This window comes from Arabidopsis lyrata, assembly GCF_000004255.2.
Source record: "Arabidopsis lyrata subsp. lyrata unplaced genomic scaffold ARALYscaffold_2, whole genome shotgun sequence".
Classification (NCBI taxonomy): domain Eukaryota; kingdom Viridiplantae; phylum Streptophyta; class Magnoliopsida; order Brassicales; family Brassicaceae; genus Arabidopsis; species Arabidopsis lyrata.
In genome coordinates, this window is record NW_003302554.1 from 18,142,565 (window position 1) to 18,157,665 (window position 15,101).

The 15,101-nt window shown below is 35.3% G+C and overlaps 5 protein-coding genes across 5 annotated transcripts; 1 reads left to right on the forward strand and 4 right to left on the reverse strand.

Annotated features, from left to right (window-relative positions):
• Positions 1-121: 121 nt before the first annotated feature.
• Positions 122-1,220, reverse strand: LOC9325251 (glutathione S-transferase U22). Its single transcript, XM_021035524.1, has 2 exons — positions 721-1,220; positions 122-633 (listed from the first exon to the last, which is right to left on the reverse strand). The coding sequence occupies exons 1-2, from the start codon at positions 1,078-1,080 to the stop codon at positions 292-294; spliced, it is 702 nt and encodes a 233-aa protein (XP_020891183.1). The 5' UTR covers positions 1,081-1,220; the 3' UTR covers positions 122-291.
• A 326-nt stretch (positions 1,221-1,546) lies between these two features.
• On the reverse strand, positions 1,547-3,003 carry LOC110230997 (glutathione S-transferase U21). The gene is made up of 2 exons (XM_021035523.1): positions 2,484-3,003; positions 1,547-2,211 (listed from the first exon to the last, which is right to left on the reverse strand). The coding sequence occupies exons 1-2, from the start codon at positions 2,799-2,801 to the stop codon at positions 1,867-1,869; spliced, it is 663 nt and encodes a 220-aa protein (XP_020891182.1). The 5' UTR covers positions 2,802-3,003; the 3' UTR covers positions 1,547-1,866.
• A 1,349-nt stretch (positions 3,004-4,352) lies between these two features.
• On the reverse strand, positions 4,353-5,364 carry LOC9325252 (glutathione S-transferase U20). The gene is made up of 2 exons (XM_021034366.1): positions 4,985-5,364; positions 4,353-4,858 (listed from the first exon to the last, which is right to left on the reverse strand). Exons 1-2 carry the CDS (start codon positions 5,297-5,299, stop codon positions 4,520-4,522), a joined length of 654 nt encoding a protein of 217 aa, XP_020890025.1. The 5' UTR covers positions 5,300-5,364; the 3' UTR covers positions 4,353-4,519.
• Positions 5,365-6,499: 1,135 nt separating this feature from the next.
• Positions 6,500-7,894, reverse strand: LOC110230729 (glutathione S-transferase U19). Its single transcript, XM_021034365.1, has 2 exons — positions 7,394-7,894; positions 6,500-7,078 (listed from the first exon to the last, which is right to left on the reverse strand). Exons 1-2 carry the CDS (start codon positions 7,706-7,708, stop codon positions 6,734-6,736), a joined length of 660 nt encoding a protein of 219 aa, XP_020890024.1. The 5' UTR covers positions 7,709-7,894; the 3' UTR covers positions 6,500-6,733.
• A 1,464-nt stretch (positions 7,895-9,358) lies between these two features.
• Positions 9,359-11,785, forward strand: LOC9325253 (peroxisomal (S)-2-hydroxy-acid oxidase GLO1). The gene is made up of 11 exons (XM_002887688.2): positions 9,359-9,465; positions 9,551-9,737; positions 9,848-9,972; positions 10,051-10,097; positions 10,178-10,255; positions 10,327-10,518; positions 10,595-10,657; positions 10,751-10,820; positions 10,950-11,050; positions 11,143-11,247; positions 11,363-11,785. Exons 2-11 carry the CDS (start codon positions 9,601-9,603, stop codon positions 11,552-11,554), a joined length of 1,110 nt encoding a protein of 369 aa, XP_002887734.1. The 5' UTR covers positions 9,359-9,465; positions 9,551-9,600; the 3' UTR covers positions 11,555-11,785.
• Positions 11,786-15,101: the final 3,316 nt, after the last annotated feature.

Below are 15,101 nucleotides of genomic sequence, written 5' to 3' on the forward strand. Positions count from 1 at the left end.
AAAATTAACAATTATTGGACAACATTTTCATCCATGAAAACTTTTCATTATCACTATTTTTGAGACATAGTTTTAACAAGGATCACACTTTTTAAGTTTGTTGTTTAAGGCATATATCAGCCTAAGTACAACACTGTAGACCTCTACAAAATAGAGGAACCATATTCTTGTGTGACAAGAAACAAATATTCAATCGTGAAAAGAAAAGAAAGAGACAGTACTCACAGGAGACATAATAAACTTTAAAGAAAATATAGGGCATAGAAACTTGAGATGGAATCAATAAGACTTTTAGACACAGTATATCTTCCTAATCTTATAGGCAAACGCAAGGATCTTCTCAGAATCATGAAGAGACTTAACCACGCTTTCTCTCTGCAAACACCGCTTAGCCGAAGCCATCAGTGTCGGACACTCTGGTTCGATGCTGAAGTTAGCTAATTTCTCTGATGCTTCGAACCAGCTGTAATATCCAGTCATGGCAATATCTACGAACCCAAATGTATCTCCACCAAAGTAAGGTTTGTCTCCAAGCTCAGATTCAAGAGTCTTAAGTGCTTCAATATACTCTTTCTTGGCTGTCTCTTGTTCCTCGCCTTTAGTTTGCCAGATCTTATCTGCTGGCTCGTACAACTGCACCATTTCACAGATCAAACCCAAAACCATTTTCAATTATGAGTCTACAAACAAAACCCTAAACAGAGATTTTGGATTTGGTACCTTGGTGTCGACGAAATCTACCCAGAATCTGGCTTGAGCTCTCTGGTAAGGATCGGAAGGGAGGATAGGGTTTTTGTCGGACCAAACCTCGTCGATGTACTGAACAACGTTCATGGATTCACAAACTGGTTTACCATTGTGGATGAGAACCGGAATCTTCTTGTAAACCGGATTCATCTGGAGAAGCAAAGGGCTCTTGTCTCTCAGATTCTCTTCTCTGTACTCAAACTCAACTCCTTTCTCTCTCAGCGCGATTCTTGCTCTTACTCCGAATGGACTCGGCCAGAAATCCAGGAGGATCACTTCATCCGCCATTATTGTGAAGAATGATCTCTTCTTTGATTGATTTTGCTTAAACATTTTCTATACTGCAATCGCTGATTCTTTATAAGAAATTTGTATGCGCTGCTGATGTATTGATTATTATTATTGACTGTGAACAAAAAAAAAAAGAAAAATTAATTGAAACTTAGAAGCTAAGACACGGTAGCAAGCAAGGTGTGAACGTTAAACAAGTCAACTCAATATTATTGATGAATTCGATATGTTTTTTAAAAAATGCTCAGGCCACTGCTTACGTCATTATGCTTATATGTCTTGTTTTTATGTTAATAAAAAATAAACGACACTAATCCCTCTTTGCTTAATCATACAATTTTCAACTCAAAACATAAAATTTTCTATTTAATTTTGTTTTCCACACACAAACATACATACACCAGTGAATTCAAATGGCAGAGTGTATGGTACTACTTACTAACTTGATCACAGCAAAAACTTGTTTTTTGTTTGTTTTTCTTTCCAAAGTAAAACAAAATAAATGGAGTACTTTTAAATCTATGAATCATATTCTTGAGTGGCAAGAAACAACATCCGTTACTGACAACAATCCAGAAAACATATAGACCCTTAAAGGAAACAGAACACAATAAAGCAGAGCAAATAGAGCATCTTAACAAAAACCAAAGTAGAATGATGAAAAAAAAAAAAAAAACCAAAGCAGAATTCACAAACCAAACGGTAAAAGAGTCGATGCTTTTTATAAAACGTTGATGTATAGCTAAACAGGACATAAAATGGCAATTAAAGAGACCTTCTTCTTTCTTTCTTTTTTGGTTTGAGAAAAAAAGAAGAAGACATCTTCTCTTACTTAATTCCATAAAACTTCTTAAGCTGTAAAACGTATCCAACAACTCTCTCTGAATCAGGCAAAGCCTTAGCCACACTCGCTCTTTGCATACACCTTTTGCCCCAAGCCATCAGTTTTGAGCACTCGGGTTCGATGCTGAAGTTACCAAACTTCTGGTATGCTGGAAACCAACTGTAGTATCCAATCAGGACAATGTCTACAAACCCGAATTTATCGCCACCAAAGTAAGGTTTATCTCCTAGCTCACATTGAAGTGTCTTGAGTATTTCAATATACTCCTTTGTGGCTGCTTCAAGCTCCTCACCTTTGGTTGCCCAAGTCTTTCTCCCACAAACAAACAACTGATCATTGTGACACAAGGAATATACGCACACATGAGTTACAAGCAAAACCCTAGAATTTGATCTGAAATCTTTCAATTGCAAATTTAATACTATAATAGGGCTATATTATATACCGTTAAGAATTTCACTTTATAAGAGAGATAAAATTCACTTTTTATATACCAATTGATTTGTAGTTGCAAATCCATATAACTTAACAATGAATAAGGATCTCACAAAAAATTTAGAGCCAAAGGACACTAAAATTTATAGACAGTACTTGTTGTTACCTTCTTTTCGATGAAATCGGCCCAAAATAAGGCTTGAGCTCTTTGGTAGGAATCCGTAGGGAGGAATGGGTTCTTGTCGGACCAGACTTCGTCTATGTATTGGATTTGGATGATGGATTCACAAACCGGTTTACCATTGTGGATGAGTACCGGGATCTTTTTGTGAATCGGATTCATCTCTAGAAGCAAGGGACTCTTGTTATTGATCACATCCTCTTCTCTATACTCATAGTTCACTCCTTTCTCCTCTAACGCGATCATCGTTCTCATTCCGAACATGCTCGGCCAGAAATTCAGAAGGATCACTTCCTCTGCCATTGTTGCGATCCGTGAAGCTTTTCTTTCTTGAGTGGTCTCTTATTAAATGTGTAGCGTCTTTAGGCTGTTTATAAGGGGGTAACATGTCATTTATTAAATGTTTTTGGCCAACCCTATTAAACCGTTTTAATAAAATCAAAGTGTGATAATTTATAATTTCTTTATAATAATGCTACTGCCTACTGGTGTATTAAGATATGAGATACTATATGCGGCTGGTTAGAGAAACCATACATATTTTAACAGAGTAGTTTGATACGTTACCTTTGGAAAAAACAGTAGTCTGATAAATCAAGGTTTTAAAATATTTTATTGATGCATTTACAATCTTTTTGCCGAGAGAAAAATCACAATTTTTGTCTAGTAGAGTAGTCATGACAGAGAAGTTTAGCATTTCCTAGTGATGGTTCAAAGTTTAGTCGAAACAGAGCATCCGATTTTCAGAACAAGACTCCACCTAACTAATTACAAAATACTCTGCACTATCAGGAACGACAAAACACAACACAACAAAGAGCTAAACAGAACAGAAAAAATAAAAAATAAAAATCAATAATTATATGCGGCTGGTTAGAATTAATCAAAAGTATCCTTTCAAAAAATTGGATCAGAGTGTAAATCAAGGTTTACAAATGTTTCTTTTTGGTGATGAATAATACAACATCTCCTCTTTGCTTCTTCTTAGTTCGTACAACTTATGAATGGTGACTACAGTAATGCTATACGGATATGAAACTCAAACTTTAACTAGTTTTTTTCTAGCAATTGAATGACGTGTGTAGAATAGAATTGTATTGTTGATTAATAAAACAACAGAACACACTTGTAAATGATAGGGTTAATTTGGTGGTTGAATAGTGTGACGAAAAGATAATTAGAGAAAAGTTGTAGGTGAGCCACACCGTAGTGGAGTCTCCACTCAAAGCCTCAAAGTAAGGGAACTGACCAGCTTTTATGTTAGTGATCAGTATGCTATAATCTCTTAAGAAAAATAAAAAGAAAAAAAAAATAAATCCTAATAATAGTGATAATGGATTAGAGGTGTTTTTACTTTTTAGGGGAGTTTAAGACCATCTCCAATGTATTTCTTTATTTTTAGTTTTCTATAATAGAGGTGAGTTTTCTCTATTTTTACTCCAATGTGTTCCTCTATTTTTTTTTCTATAAAATTTAACTCTATTTATAGGGAAAAAAATAGAGATTCTCTATATCATCCTTTATATATAGAGCAAAAAATAGAGATCTTTATTTTAGAGGTGGGAATAGAGGTGGGTTGGAGTAAATTTGCCTATAAAATAGAGTTTAGAGGCAAATATAGAGGTTGGTTGGAGATGCTCTAAGAGAGTGCCATGTCCTCCCAAAATTGGTTGAGAAATGAGAACCCAAATTTCTTTTAATCTTACTTTTGTAGAGCCTCTACCACTACTTCTTGCATGATTGTAACGTGGCCACCTCCTTTATTGATTGCTCTGTATTATATTACTATATACTACTAAACAAAAGAAGTCCAACTTTTTCTTGTGTCTGTTGTTATTCTACTAAACTACTTGGTGAATACGACCATCGAAACAAATTTTATTTAAATTCCATACTTAGGATGGATACAAACCACAACACACAGTCACTAAGGCTCTCTCGCATTATTAGGGGGAAGAAAAAAACAAAGATAAAAAAACAGAACACAGCTTAGCAACAAGAGAGCAACAAGATTACTCAGATCAGAGATTGTTTTTCCTATACTCAGCAGCATATGCAACAATCTTCTCAGAGTCAGGGAGAGACTTAGACACACTCTCTTTCTCCATGCACCTCTTTGCCCAAGCGATCAGTTTCGGACTCTCTGATTCGATGCTAAAGTTACCAAACTTCTCATAGGCTTGGAACCAGCTGGAGAATGTAATCAAGGAAATGTCTACATACCCAAAGCTATCTCCACCAAAGTAAGGTTTATCTCCTAGCTCAGTTTCAAGAATCTTCACTGCCTCAATAAATTCCTTCTTTCCTGCTTCTTGTTCCTCCCCTTTCTTCCCCCATATCTTGAATTGGGCGTCGGTGAACTTAATTCCATTACAGAATATCAAATTATGTCAGAGGAATCCAAAAACTCAATTTTTAGATCAACCCTAAATAACATTGTTTCAAACTCAAGTTAAGAAATCTAGGGCACAAAAGGGATTAGTTACCTTCTTGTCCACGAAATCGGCCCAAAATCGAGCCTGAGCTCTCCCGTAAGGATCGGAAGGAAAGAACGGGTTCTTTTCGGGCCAGGCCTCGTCAACGTACTGGACGACGTTAAGAGATTCACAAACCGGTTTCCCGTTGTGGATCAGAACCGGAATTTTCTTGTGAATGGGATTACTTTGGAGGAGTAAAGCGCTTTTGTTCGAGAAATCTTCCTCTCTGTATTCGAACTCAACACCTTTCTCTCGCAACGCAACTCTCGCCCTCATCCCGAACATACTCGGCCAGTAATCCAAAAGAATCGGCAGATTCGCCATTGGTATAGATTCTTAATTTTTTTTTGTGGTGAACAAGTGAGTGTGTGTTATAGTAGAGAGGAAGGTGCGAGTGACGGTTGTTTTATAGGGGAAAATAATGACATGGAATGGATTTTGATTCCTGCTACGTCACATCAGCTTTTTAAAAAGGATACGGTCCATATATAAAGCTTTTACCCTTAACGAGTTAAAGTGTATTTTGCAACTTTGTTAAATATGTATGTGTGCAACTAGTGAAAACATCACTTAATATAGAAGAGTGTGATTATCTTTTTGTTCTGGTTCAAAACTTAAACGTAGATGTAAGAGATTAGACTGGAATCAAAACTTGACAAATATAGAAATCGATTTAAGTTATGGGATAAAAAGTCGATCAAGTGAATTAGTAATACTTTGCTTAGTTGCTGCATCACTCTACTTTTGGCGTGGTCACCTACTCACAGTTGTTTGTATTATTATCTCTCAGTTAGGTGGGTGTACATTTACCACGTGATCCCTTGATTTGATATCAGACATTTACAAGGACAAGCTACTTACCATGTACAAGAGATAAGCATTTACACAAGGAGCGATATTAGCTAATACTAATTGATTACAAATTGACCCGACCAAAAAAAAAAAATGATTACAAATTGATTGAGAGAGTATTTCACTCTATTAAATATACACCATGATTGATTTTATCAATATCATCATAAGATTTACAAATACATAGAAATGTAATGCTTTATCTTTGTGTATATTTCTAATTTCATATACTGTATATATGTGTATACGTTTATTTATAAAATATAAAGCCTTTGAAAATAATATTTTAAAATTTACAAATTGATCCCAAAAATTACAGGATAGTACTTATTTGTGTTAATATCGTTTTGTAATCGTAATTCAAATTCAAATTCAAAACCCATGAACTATGCAGATCAGAGTAAAGCTATTTGATCTGCCAATTACAAATTCGGTAAGCGAAACCCTAAACCCGTGGCAAATCGGATAAAACTCGATTGATTATTACCAACATAATGATCACATCCATCAAATAACATTTAATTGACTACAACTACAATATGGACTTAGGGATACCAATTTGGGCTTATTAGGCCCACACCGGCCCATCATTCTCAATACCGGAGGTTTAATCGGCAATCTGCACCATTGGTCAGGTAGAAGTGTCACTCCTCACGTATGCACAAAATTACATTTCAAAGTAAAAATCACAAGAGATTAACGATCATTAATTAAGCTCATACTTAAGATCCATACAAACTAAGGACAAACCCTTAAACTCAAGCAAACACACGAATTTGCTAAAGCAAAGAGATACATTCTCTACACCCAAACAAACAACCTCACAGATGCTCTGCATTATTTAAGAACGACATCATAGGAAAGTAAAACAGAGAGCATCCGAACCAGATGACAAGAGAAACAGATTTACTCAGGTACAAACTTCTTCCTGAGCTCAGAGACGAACTCAGTAACCTTCTCAGGATCAGGCAAGGACTTAGCCACGCTCTCCCTCTGCAAACACTTCTTAACCCAAGCGATCAGTTTCGGAACCTCTGATTCGATGCTGAAGTTAGCAAACTTCTCGTATGCTGGAAACCAGGTGTAGAATCCAATCAATGCAATGTCTACATAGCCAAAGTCATCGCCACCAAAGTAAGGCTTGTCTCCAAGCTCAGATTCAAGAGTCTTGAGTATCTCAATGAAGTCCTTCTTGCCTGCCTCTTGTTCTTCACCCTTTGTCGCCCACACCTTCCTCTGAGCATCATACAGCTGAAACATTGCACAGAGTAACATAACATTAAGCTATGTCAGAACTCAGACGAACCCAAACAAAGCTCAAAGATGATGTCTACAAAGCAAAACCCTAAAACTTGGGAGTGAGATCTATAAGCCTACAGACATAACAACATCAGACAAACCCTGACAAGCTCAAAAATGAGTCTACAAGCATAAAAAAACCCCTAAAATTTGGGCTTAATTTCTCTAAGCGTTTCACTTGCAAACTCAAATAAAGTTTCAATTTTTATGAAATCCCCAATTCAAAATCAACATTTATTGAATCAAGGGCACAAAGAAATTAGATACCTTTTTGTCAATGAAATCAGCCCAGAATCTAGCCTGAGCTCTCTGGTAAGGATCAGAAGGAAGGATAGGGTTCTTGTGAGACCAGACCTCATCAATGTACTGAACCTGAATGATAGATTCGTTAACCGGTTTACCATTGTGGATGAGAACCGGAATCTTCTTGTGAATCGGATTCATCTGGAGAAGCAAAGGACTCTTGTTCCTTAGATCTTCTTCTCTGTACTCAAATTCAACACCTTTCTCCCTCAATGCGATCCTCGTCCTCATCCCGAACATACTTGGCCAGAAATCAAGAAGAATCACCTCGTTCGCCATTGTTACGATCTATTAATTTTTTTTTAACTGTTCGTGTTTCTCGATTTGTTTGTTGGACACTTATGTGAGGGTTTTAGGTCAGTTTTACAGATGAGAATATTTATGATACGAAAATGGATTTTGCTGACTCTAGTCGTTACGTCACCACTCTTTATTGCTCTTTATTGTTTAAAAACATGTGGCCAGGTTTTAAAGTAATTATTTTATAATTATATTTTTTATTAACTTTCGCTATTTTTTTTTCCTTCTTTGGACCATTTAAGCATTAGGTTTGGCTTAAAGTTCCTTTTTGCACTAAGTATAGGATTCTACTAGAGGCTGCTAACTTGCAAATATTCATTTGGACTCTATGACGAAAAAGAAAAAAAAAAATATATAGTTTGGACTCTATTATCAGTAGCAACTAGCAAATTGGGATTTTGCTCGTCAAAGAAAATTATGGATTTCGGGTGACCCAAAAAATAATGGATTTCTAAAACAAGATATTAAAAAAAAAAAAAGAGTATTCCGTTAAAAATTGATGAAAAAGTAATTTGTAAGTAAAAACAGAACCGGATGAACTAACACAATTTTAAATTGTGTGAACACTTAAATTTATATCAGCCAATTCTATTGTCATTTACCAGAGATAGATATAATTGGAAAAAAAAAAAAATCATATTGAAAATATTAGTCGAAAAACGTGCAAGAAATTACAGAAGAATTTAGAAAAGTGAGCTAAAATTCTAGAAAGTAGTATAGGTAGAAGGTGCCAGGTGGTAGAGACGTACACGTTGATAGAGGGAGTTGTCGAGATATTTCGATGGGATTGTGTTACGTCAGTGTTTTTCTACTACTGACGTGACCACATGATCTCGAGAAGCTCGACGACAATGATCTCGAAAGCGAGAGAGATCCATTATAAATATGTCAATTCCTGGTTCACTATTGGTTCTATCTTAATTTTGTTTTGGTTATGGTGATGTGGGCTATCTTACACAAAATGAATCTGGACCGGGCTTGTAAAAACAGTTTTGCTTCTTTCTAAGTTTTGACTCGAAAACTCATTAACAAAAACAATCATAATTTGGTTTGTCAATTCATCATCAAAGATATCCAACGTGATATCGGTTAGAATTCAATGTTGGTTTTGATTAGCATGCAGCTAGCTGTTTAAACTCATTCAAGTAAACAGAAATATAAACAATAACATGTTATAAATACTTTTTGAGATTTTGGTATAATACCAAAATCATATTTCTAGAGGTGATTCACGGATTGCAAAGATAAGTTGTCGCTTAAAGAAAAAAGCCTCCAATGTTCACAAGTAACTCGCACCCTTTATCTCTTTGTTGTAAAAAAACCATTTCTCTGAGATACACAAATATATTAACATGCTCGTAATTTTTTTTCCATACCTAAAAGGCTACAACATTAAGGAAACATGATGCATAAAATCATCACATAATTTTAAAAGAAAGAAATTAACAAATGGGTCTCTACTTTTCTCATGTGGGTGAGAAATAATAATCAAAAAGGAATAAAACTAAGCAACACAAAAAAAAGGTTTGTTTTGGATAAGAACACTCTTAATTCGATTGGTTCTGTTTCCTCTCCAAATCCCCACCTCCAATTTCTCATCCTATTCACATACATAAGTAGTATATACACACCAATGAGTTTTTGTCCTCATGCAGAAAAATTCCCCTTATATGAAATAGTTTCTGTTACCAGCAGCTTTAGTCCAAGTCCGAAAGTCTCTTCTATTCCTCAATTTGGTGAGCTTTCAATCTCTCACAGATCCTCGACCTTACACATGTATATACTGATATTGTCTTTGCTCTGTTCTCTCTCTTCTCTCAGGTTTTTAAAAGAGGTTAGCTAAAGAGTTGACGATCAGATTATTAGAGGAGATGGAGATCACTAACGTTAACGAGTATGAAGCCATCGCTAAGGAGAAGTTACCAAAGATGGTTTTCGATTACTATGCTTCTGGTGCAGAAGACCAGTGGACTCTTCAAGAGAACCGAAACGCTTTCTCTCGAATCTTGTGAGCTTTTGATTAAATTTAACCCTAAGTCCCTAATCAATTGTCTTTTTTTGATCAAGAAAGCCTCTCTGATCAAACGAAACCATGTCTCTTTCTCTCTTCTCATCAAGGTTTCGGCCTCGGATTCTGATTGATGTTAGCAAGATTGATATGACTACAACTGTCTTGGGGTTCAAGATATCTATGCCTATCATGGTTGCTCCAACTGCTATGCAAAAGATGGCTCATCCCGAGGGTAAGAATTCAAGAAACAGAACAGAGTAAATAACAGAGCATGATAGTTTCTCATCTTCACGTTTGTTGTTATCTTCAGGTGAGTATGCTACGGCTAGAGCTGCATCCGCCGCAGGAACTATCATGGTGTGACTTTGAGCCTTTCTGATTTCTTCTCTGAAAAGTCACAACTTTGAGGTTGAGACATCATAAAACTTTTGTTGCAGACACTCTCTTCATGGGCTACTTCTAGCGTTGAAGAGGTTGCTTCAACAGGACCCGGAATCCGCTTTTTCCAGCTCTATGTAAGCTCCATCGCACGCTATATTGCTCTCTCATGAAATCAAGAAGGTTCAAGATTCAGTTGTTTTTATAGGTCTACAAGGACAGGAACGTGGTGGCTCAGCTTGTGAGAAGAGCAGAGAGAGCTGGTTTCAAAGCAATCGCTCTCACTGTCGATACACCAAGGCTTGGTCGCAGAGAATCTGATATCAAAAACAGATTTACATTGCCACCTTACTTGACTTTGAAGAATTTTGAAGGTCTTGACCTTGGCAAGATGGATGAGGTAACAACATATTGATCACATATGTAATTTCTATGTGTTTTGGCACTTTCCTAAACATGCTATGTGAATTCTGCAGGCAAATGATTCAGGGCTAGCATCCTATGTGGCTGGACAAATTGATCGTACTTTGAGCTGGAAGGTAAATCAGTAATTACCAATGATTTGGGAAACTATTACAGATCAATAAAACAAAACTTGTTGTGATTGATCCTCTTTGAGATACATGATACAGGATGTGCAGTGGCTTCAGACAATCACAAAGCTGCCTATTCTGGTGAAAGGTGTTCTCACAGCTGAGGATGGTGAGAAAACCCTAAAAGCGACAACACAAAACTCTCATTCATCTTCTTCACTAACGTCACATGGGTTATTGGTCTACATTTTGTGAAAAATTCCCCAAAAAGTGTATGTTACTTGTTTTTTGTCTGCAGCAAGGATGGCGGTACAAGCAGGAGCAGCCGGTATCATCGTGTCTAACCATGGTGCTCGTCAGCTTGATTACGTCCCAGCCACAATCATAGCCCTTGAAGAGGTTAATTAGAACTAAAAATCAACTTCTTTTCCAGCTTTATGAAGTTTTCTTATTAGAAATTACTCTTGATGATTCTACTTTTCCGGTTCCAGGTTGTTAAAGCAGCTCAAGGAAAGATTCCAGTGTTCTTAGACGGTGGTGTTCGCCGTGGGACTGATGTCTTCAAAGCCCTCGCGCTTGGAGCGTCAGGCATATTTGTAAGTGCCAAGAGACAAAAGTTTCTTGCAAAACAAGAAACAATTCACTGTCCTTGGGATACAAGAAACCCAATTTTTATTCTCGTCAATTTCTTAATGCTTTGTTGGGAAACAGATCGGACGGCCAGTGGTGTTCTCGTTGGCGGCGGAAGGAGAGGCTGGAGTGAGGAAAGTGCTACAGATGATGAGAGAAGAGTTCGAACTCACAATGGCACTGAGTGGATGCACTAGTTTAAAAGAGATCACACGTAACCACATTATCACTGATTGGGATGCTCCTCAGGCACGTTTAGTCCCAAAGCTGTAGAGATTGAATGTATGAAACTTTGTATGTATTCTCTTCTTCGTCGTTCATATATATCCTTTGATTTGGTGCTCTGTGAATTCCAATGGCTATCGGCTATCGCGCGCTACTCTTCTGCCTTCTCTTTTCTTTCCTCTTTGGGTACCTTTTGTTAGTCTCCTTGATAATCGACTATATGTCGTTGTTCATCATCGAGTTTTACTTTAATTATTGATATTGATTTAAATTTCATAATTGTAAGTTGTAACGATGTATAACCCTTATTTTTATGTTTTTTTGTAAGTAGCATTTTTCTTCACATTTGTTTTTGTTACAGTAGTTTTACATTTAAAAAGTTCTAAAATGTAACATTGTATCATATTATACAAATTTCCTTCTAGTCACTTTTTACGATAACAGCTGCAATAAGTTCTTGATTTTTATTTTTGTTTGTAATGGGTATGGAACAAAATCATACCTGGCTGACCTTTCATAACTCTTGTGGCCACCAAACCAAACGTTCTTCTTCTTTTAAATTCCAGAAAATATAAACTCGCACCAAAAATTTAGGTACGGATGCTTTTGTATATCATTTTCTAATGTCATAATATATTGTATATTTAATTCAAAAGTACTAATGTCAAAGCTATAAAAAATATAGCTAATCCTAAATTATATATATATATATATATATATATATATATCCTAAATCAATAATAATTGACAAATTCAGCTAAATTGGGTATGCCACCAAAGAAAACAAAATCAGCTAAACTGGGTATTTATTTTCCGTCGAGTAATAATAATTAATACGTACGGCTTTTCACTCAGATAATGTTGATAATGTGATATATTCATTATAAACATATATAGATTGTTTCATAAAGAAGAAAATAGCGTAAAAACCAACCTGGACATGCTTGCGTTGGTTTCGACATCTCACGACACGTAGCAACATACTCATATCATAACATGATACATCTGACAATATTCACAAAATAGTTGACTAAAAAAAAAGCACACACACAATAAGATACTTTGAAAACTTGTTATGTATCATTTGAAAAATTGTTAGAGTATGTATCAAGAAGTCTCTGTAATCTGTATTTTTATATTCTAATGTTTTTGATCAGGCGTCAAATTCCGATGCATCAGCGTATTTTTCGGAAAATATACTAGTATTTAAAAAAGCCATGTATAAAATTCGTATGAATCGTAATGCGATTTTTCCTAGTATATATGATTACAGATTTGATAAAAATATCTACTTAAAAAGACACGGTTTGCACGTTATAAATCCGAAAGTGTCAATCCAAATCAGTCTTAATCTTTGTCGGCACCCAAACCAGGCATACTTTTTCTTTGTCAAAAAAAGAAAAAAGAGTTGCTATATGAAGTGTATTACATGTTCAAAGAGTCGAATCAATCGATTGGCTACTATGAAATGCGAGTGCTTATTATGTATACGCTTACGTGTACGTACTTCAAAACCAATAAGAGTAGTATAAAAGATCATACAAGTCAAAGTTGAGACGTATCCAGTGTGCTAAAATTAGAAATCGCAACAACCTCGACGTAAATCCAAAAAAAAAAAAAAAAATCCATGATTCCATGATTAAAGTTAATCAATAAGTTAAATCCTTTTAAATGCAATTCTTTTTTTTTTGGCTTCTAAAGTTTAAATTAATGTATATAGCGACAAATTGTATTTATAGAATTAAAGAAACTATCTATCTATCTTTGACTAATCTATGACTATATATATATATTATATACAAAACAATGCAAACTTATGTAACATAAAAAAGAAAACCCAACAAAAACACAATTCAATCCATACTATGTAGAGTGGAACATTAATGTTGTTTAGCCAAATCTAGAACAACATTTACACTATACTTTTACATATGAAATCGAAATCCGAGAATATTCAAACGAAGGTACAGGTATGTAGTGATTGAACATCTTAATGATATCAATTACAATTTGAATTTCTTACTTTAATTGAACAAAAAAAAATCATTCCAACGGTAAGCATTGGTAATTTCGTAATTTTAAATACCAATTATTTTTATTTTTGAATTAGTATAAAGTTCTAAGCCTAAATTCGTACATTCCTTCAGAATATAAATTAAAACATTTTAATATATGATTGCTCAAACAGAGGGGCTAATATGATTGCTCAAAGTGTTATTTTGGAATGCAGGTTGCAATCTTATGTAGCTCTCAGTTTCCCGTGTTGGCTGTGGGGAGTTTTTAATGAAGAGATGACTTATTCTGTGTCGTGTGGAGTTTTAATGGGTTATTTATATCTCGCTTTTTGGAGCCTTATTCTTTTGTAAAGTTTATGTTATTCTTTTGAATACAGGTTTAAGCTGATAGTTTAGATCTGTAACCTTTCATATGTTATATTTTTTTGAGGTTTTTCTCAAACCTGGTGTAACTTGTTGATTTTTTATGATGAAATATAATTTATTGACAAAAAAAAAAAAGTAGTTGATAATCGTAAAAGAAAGACAAAAAATGATCAGAGAGATAAAAGTAGGACGACCCATTCCCAAAACAAAGATCACATGAGATATTTTTGGGTTTCCACTTTCTAAGGTAATATTCCTTCTAAGAAGCTTCTCTAGCTCTACACAGATCAGTGTTCACATGCAGCTCACAGAGATATTTGGGAAGCTTACACAATATAGAAAAAATGTCACCATAAACCTTCCTATATAGTCTAGTTTAGTGCTGTTAACTACTTTACTATTTTTAGAATTAATGTCTTATTCTCTCATTGTTTATGATAATAAATCCACTTAATCTATTTTTATAACCATCTTTAATAATACAATTTAGATCGAATCTAAATTTTTATGCGAAACAAAAAAACCTGCGTGTAAATTAAAAAAGCAAAATTTGTAATTGTATCATGGGGGATCCTTAAGAAATATAGATTGTTAACAACTCCATAATTATCCGAAGAAACAAATGAGTCCAACTGATCAGACTAATCCAACAAAGGTCATATAATTAGCTATCTTTTTCTTTAGTTAATTCTCTAATGATTAATCATAGTATATACGCATAACTAAAATTAACACAAAGCTTGCTTCGATAAATCTTCCTTACTGATGAACGTTCCGTGGAAACCATAAGGCACTCTCGACGGAAGCGTAACGGTAGCTTCAAGCTTCATATTAACGGCGTTTATGATTTGGAGTTCCGATTTCACCTTCTCCTCGTCGTGAACGAACACCATAATGTAACCACCGTCTTCTTCACCGTCACCGGAAGGCAGAAACAGAGGCTCTCCTCCGTATTTCCCATCTCCATATATATACTTTTGAATATCTCCGGTCGATAAGTCCACTTTAACGAAACCGGACACTTTAGGCCACGGTTCGGTTAAAGCCAAATAAGCAAACCGTGTTTTTTTACCTAATAAATTCCGGTTTACCATACCGGCTTCGAGATTAACTTGTTCGGAAATAACCGGTCTACGTGTTGATTCCCCCTGTTTTCAGGTTTAGCCTTATCTCCGACAAAACACAATGAAGCGTTTCGTCGTGTTCGTGAAAAT

Excerpts from the sequence above, each read along its gene's own strand:
- LOC9325251 (XM_021035524.1), bottom strand. The coding sequence starts at position 1,080 with ATGTTTAAGCAAAATCAATCAAAGAAGAGATCATTCTTCACAATAATG. Across the intron at positions 634-720 it reads TAGATTTCGTCGACACCAAG|TTGTACGAGCCAGCAGATAA; the intron begins GTACCAAATCCA and ends GAAATGGTGCAG.
- LOC110230997 (XM_021035523.1), bottom strand. The coding sequence starts at position 2,801 with ATGGCAGAGGAAGTGATCCTTCTGAATTTCTGGCCGAGCATGTTCGGA. Across the intron at positions 2,212-2,483 it reads CCGATTTCATCGAAAAGAAG|TTGTTTGTTTGTGGGAGAAA; the intron begins GTAACAACAAGT and ends CACAATGATCAG.
- LOC9325252 (XM_021034366.1), bottom strand. The coding sequence starts at position 5,299 with ATGGCGAATCTGCCGATTCTTTTGGATTACTGGCCGAGTATGTTCGGG. Across the intron at positions 4,859-4,984 it reads CCGATTTCGTGGACAAGAAG|TTCACCGACGCCCAATTCAA; the intron begins GTAACTAATCCC and ends AATGGAATTAAG.
- LOC110230729 (XM_021034365.1), bottom strand. The coding sequence starts at position 7,708 with ATGGCGAACGAGGTGATTCTTCTTGATTTCTGGCCAAGTATGTTCGGG. Across the intron at positions 7,079-7,393 it reads CTGATTTCATTGACAAAAAG|CTGTATGATGCTCAGAGGAA; the intron begins GTATCTAATTTC and ends GCAATGTTTCAG.
- LOC9325253 (XM_002887688.2), top strand. The coding sequence starts at position 9,601 with ATGGAGATCACTAACGTTAACGAGTATGAAGCCATCGCTAAGGAGAAG. Across the intron at positions 9,738-9,847 it reads AACGCTTTCTCTCGAATCTT|GTTTCGGCCTCGGATTCTGA; the intron begins GTGAGCTTTTGA and ends CTTCTCATCAAG. Across the intron at positions 10,821-10,949 it reads TGTTCTCACAGCTGAGGATG|CAAGGATGGCGGTACAAGCA; the intron begins GTGAGAAAACCC and ends TTTTGTCTGCAG.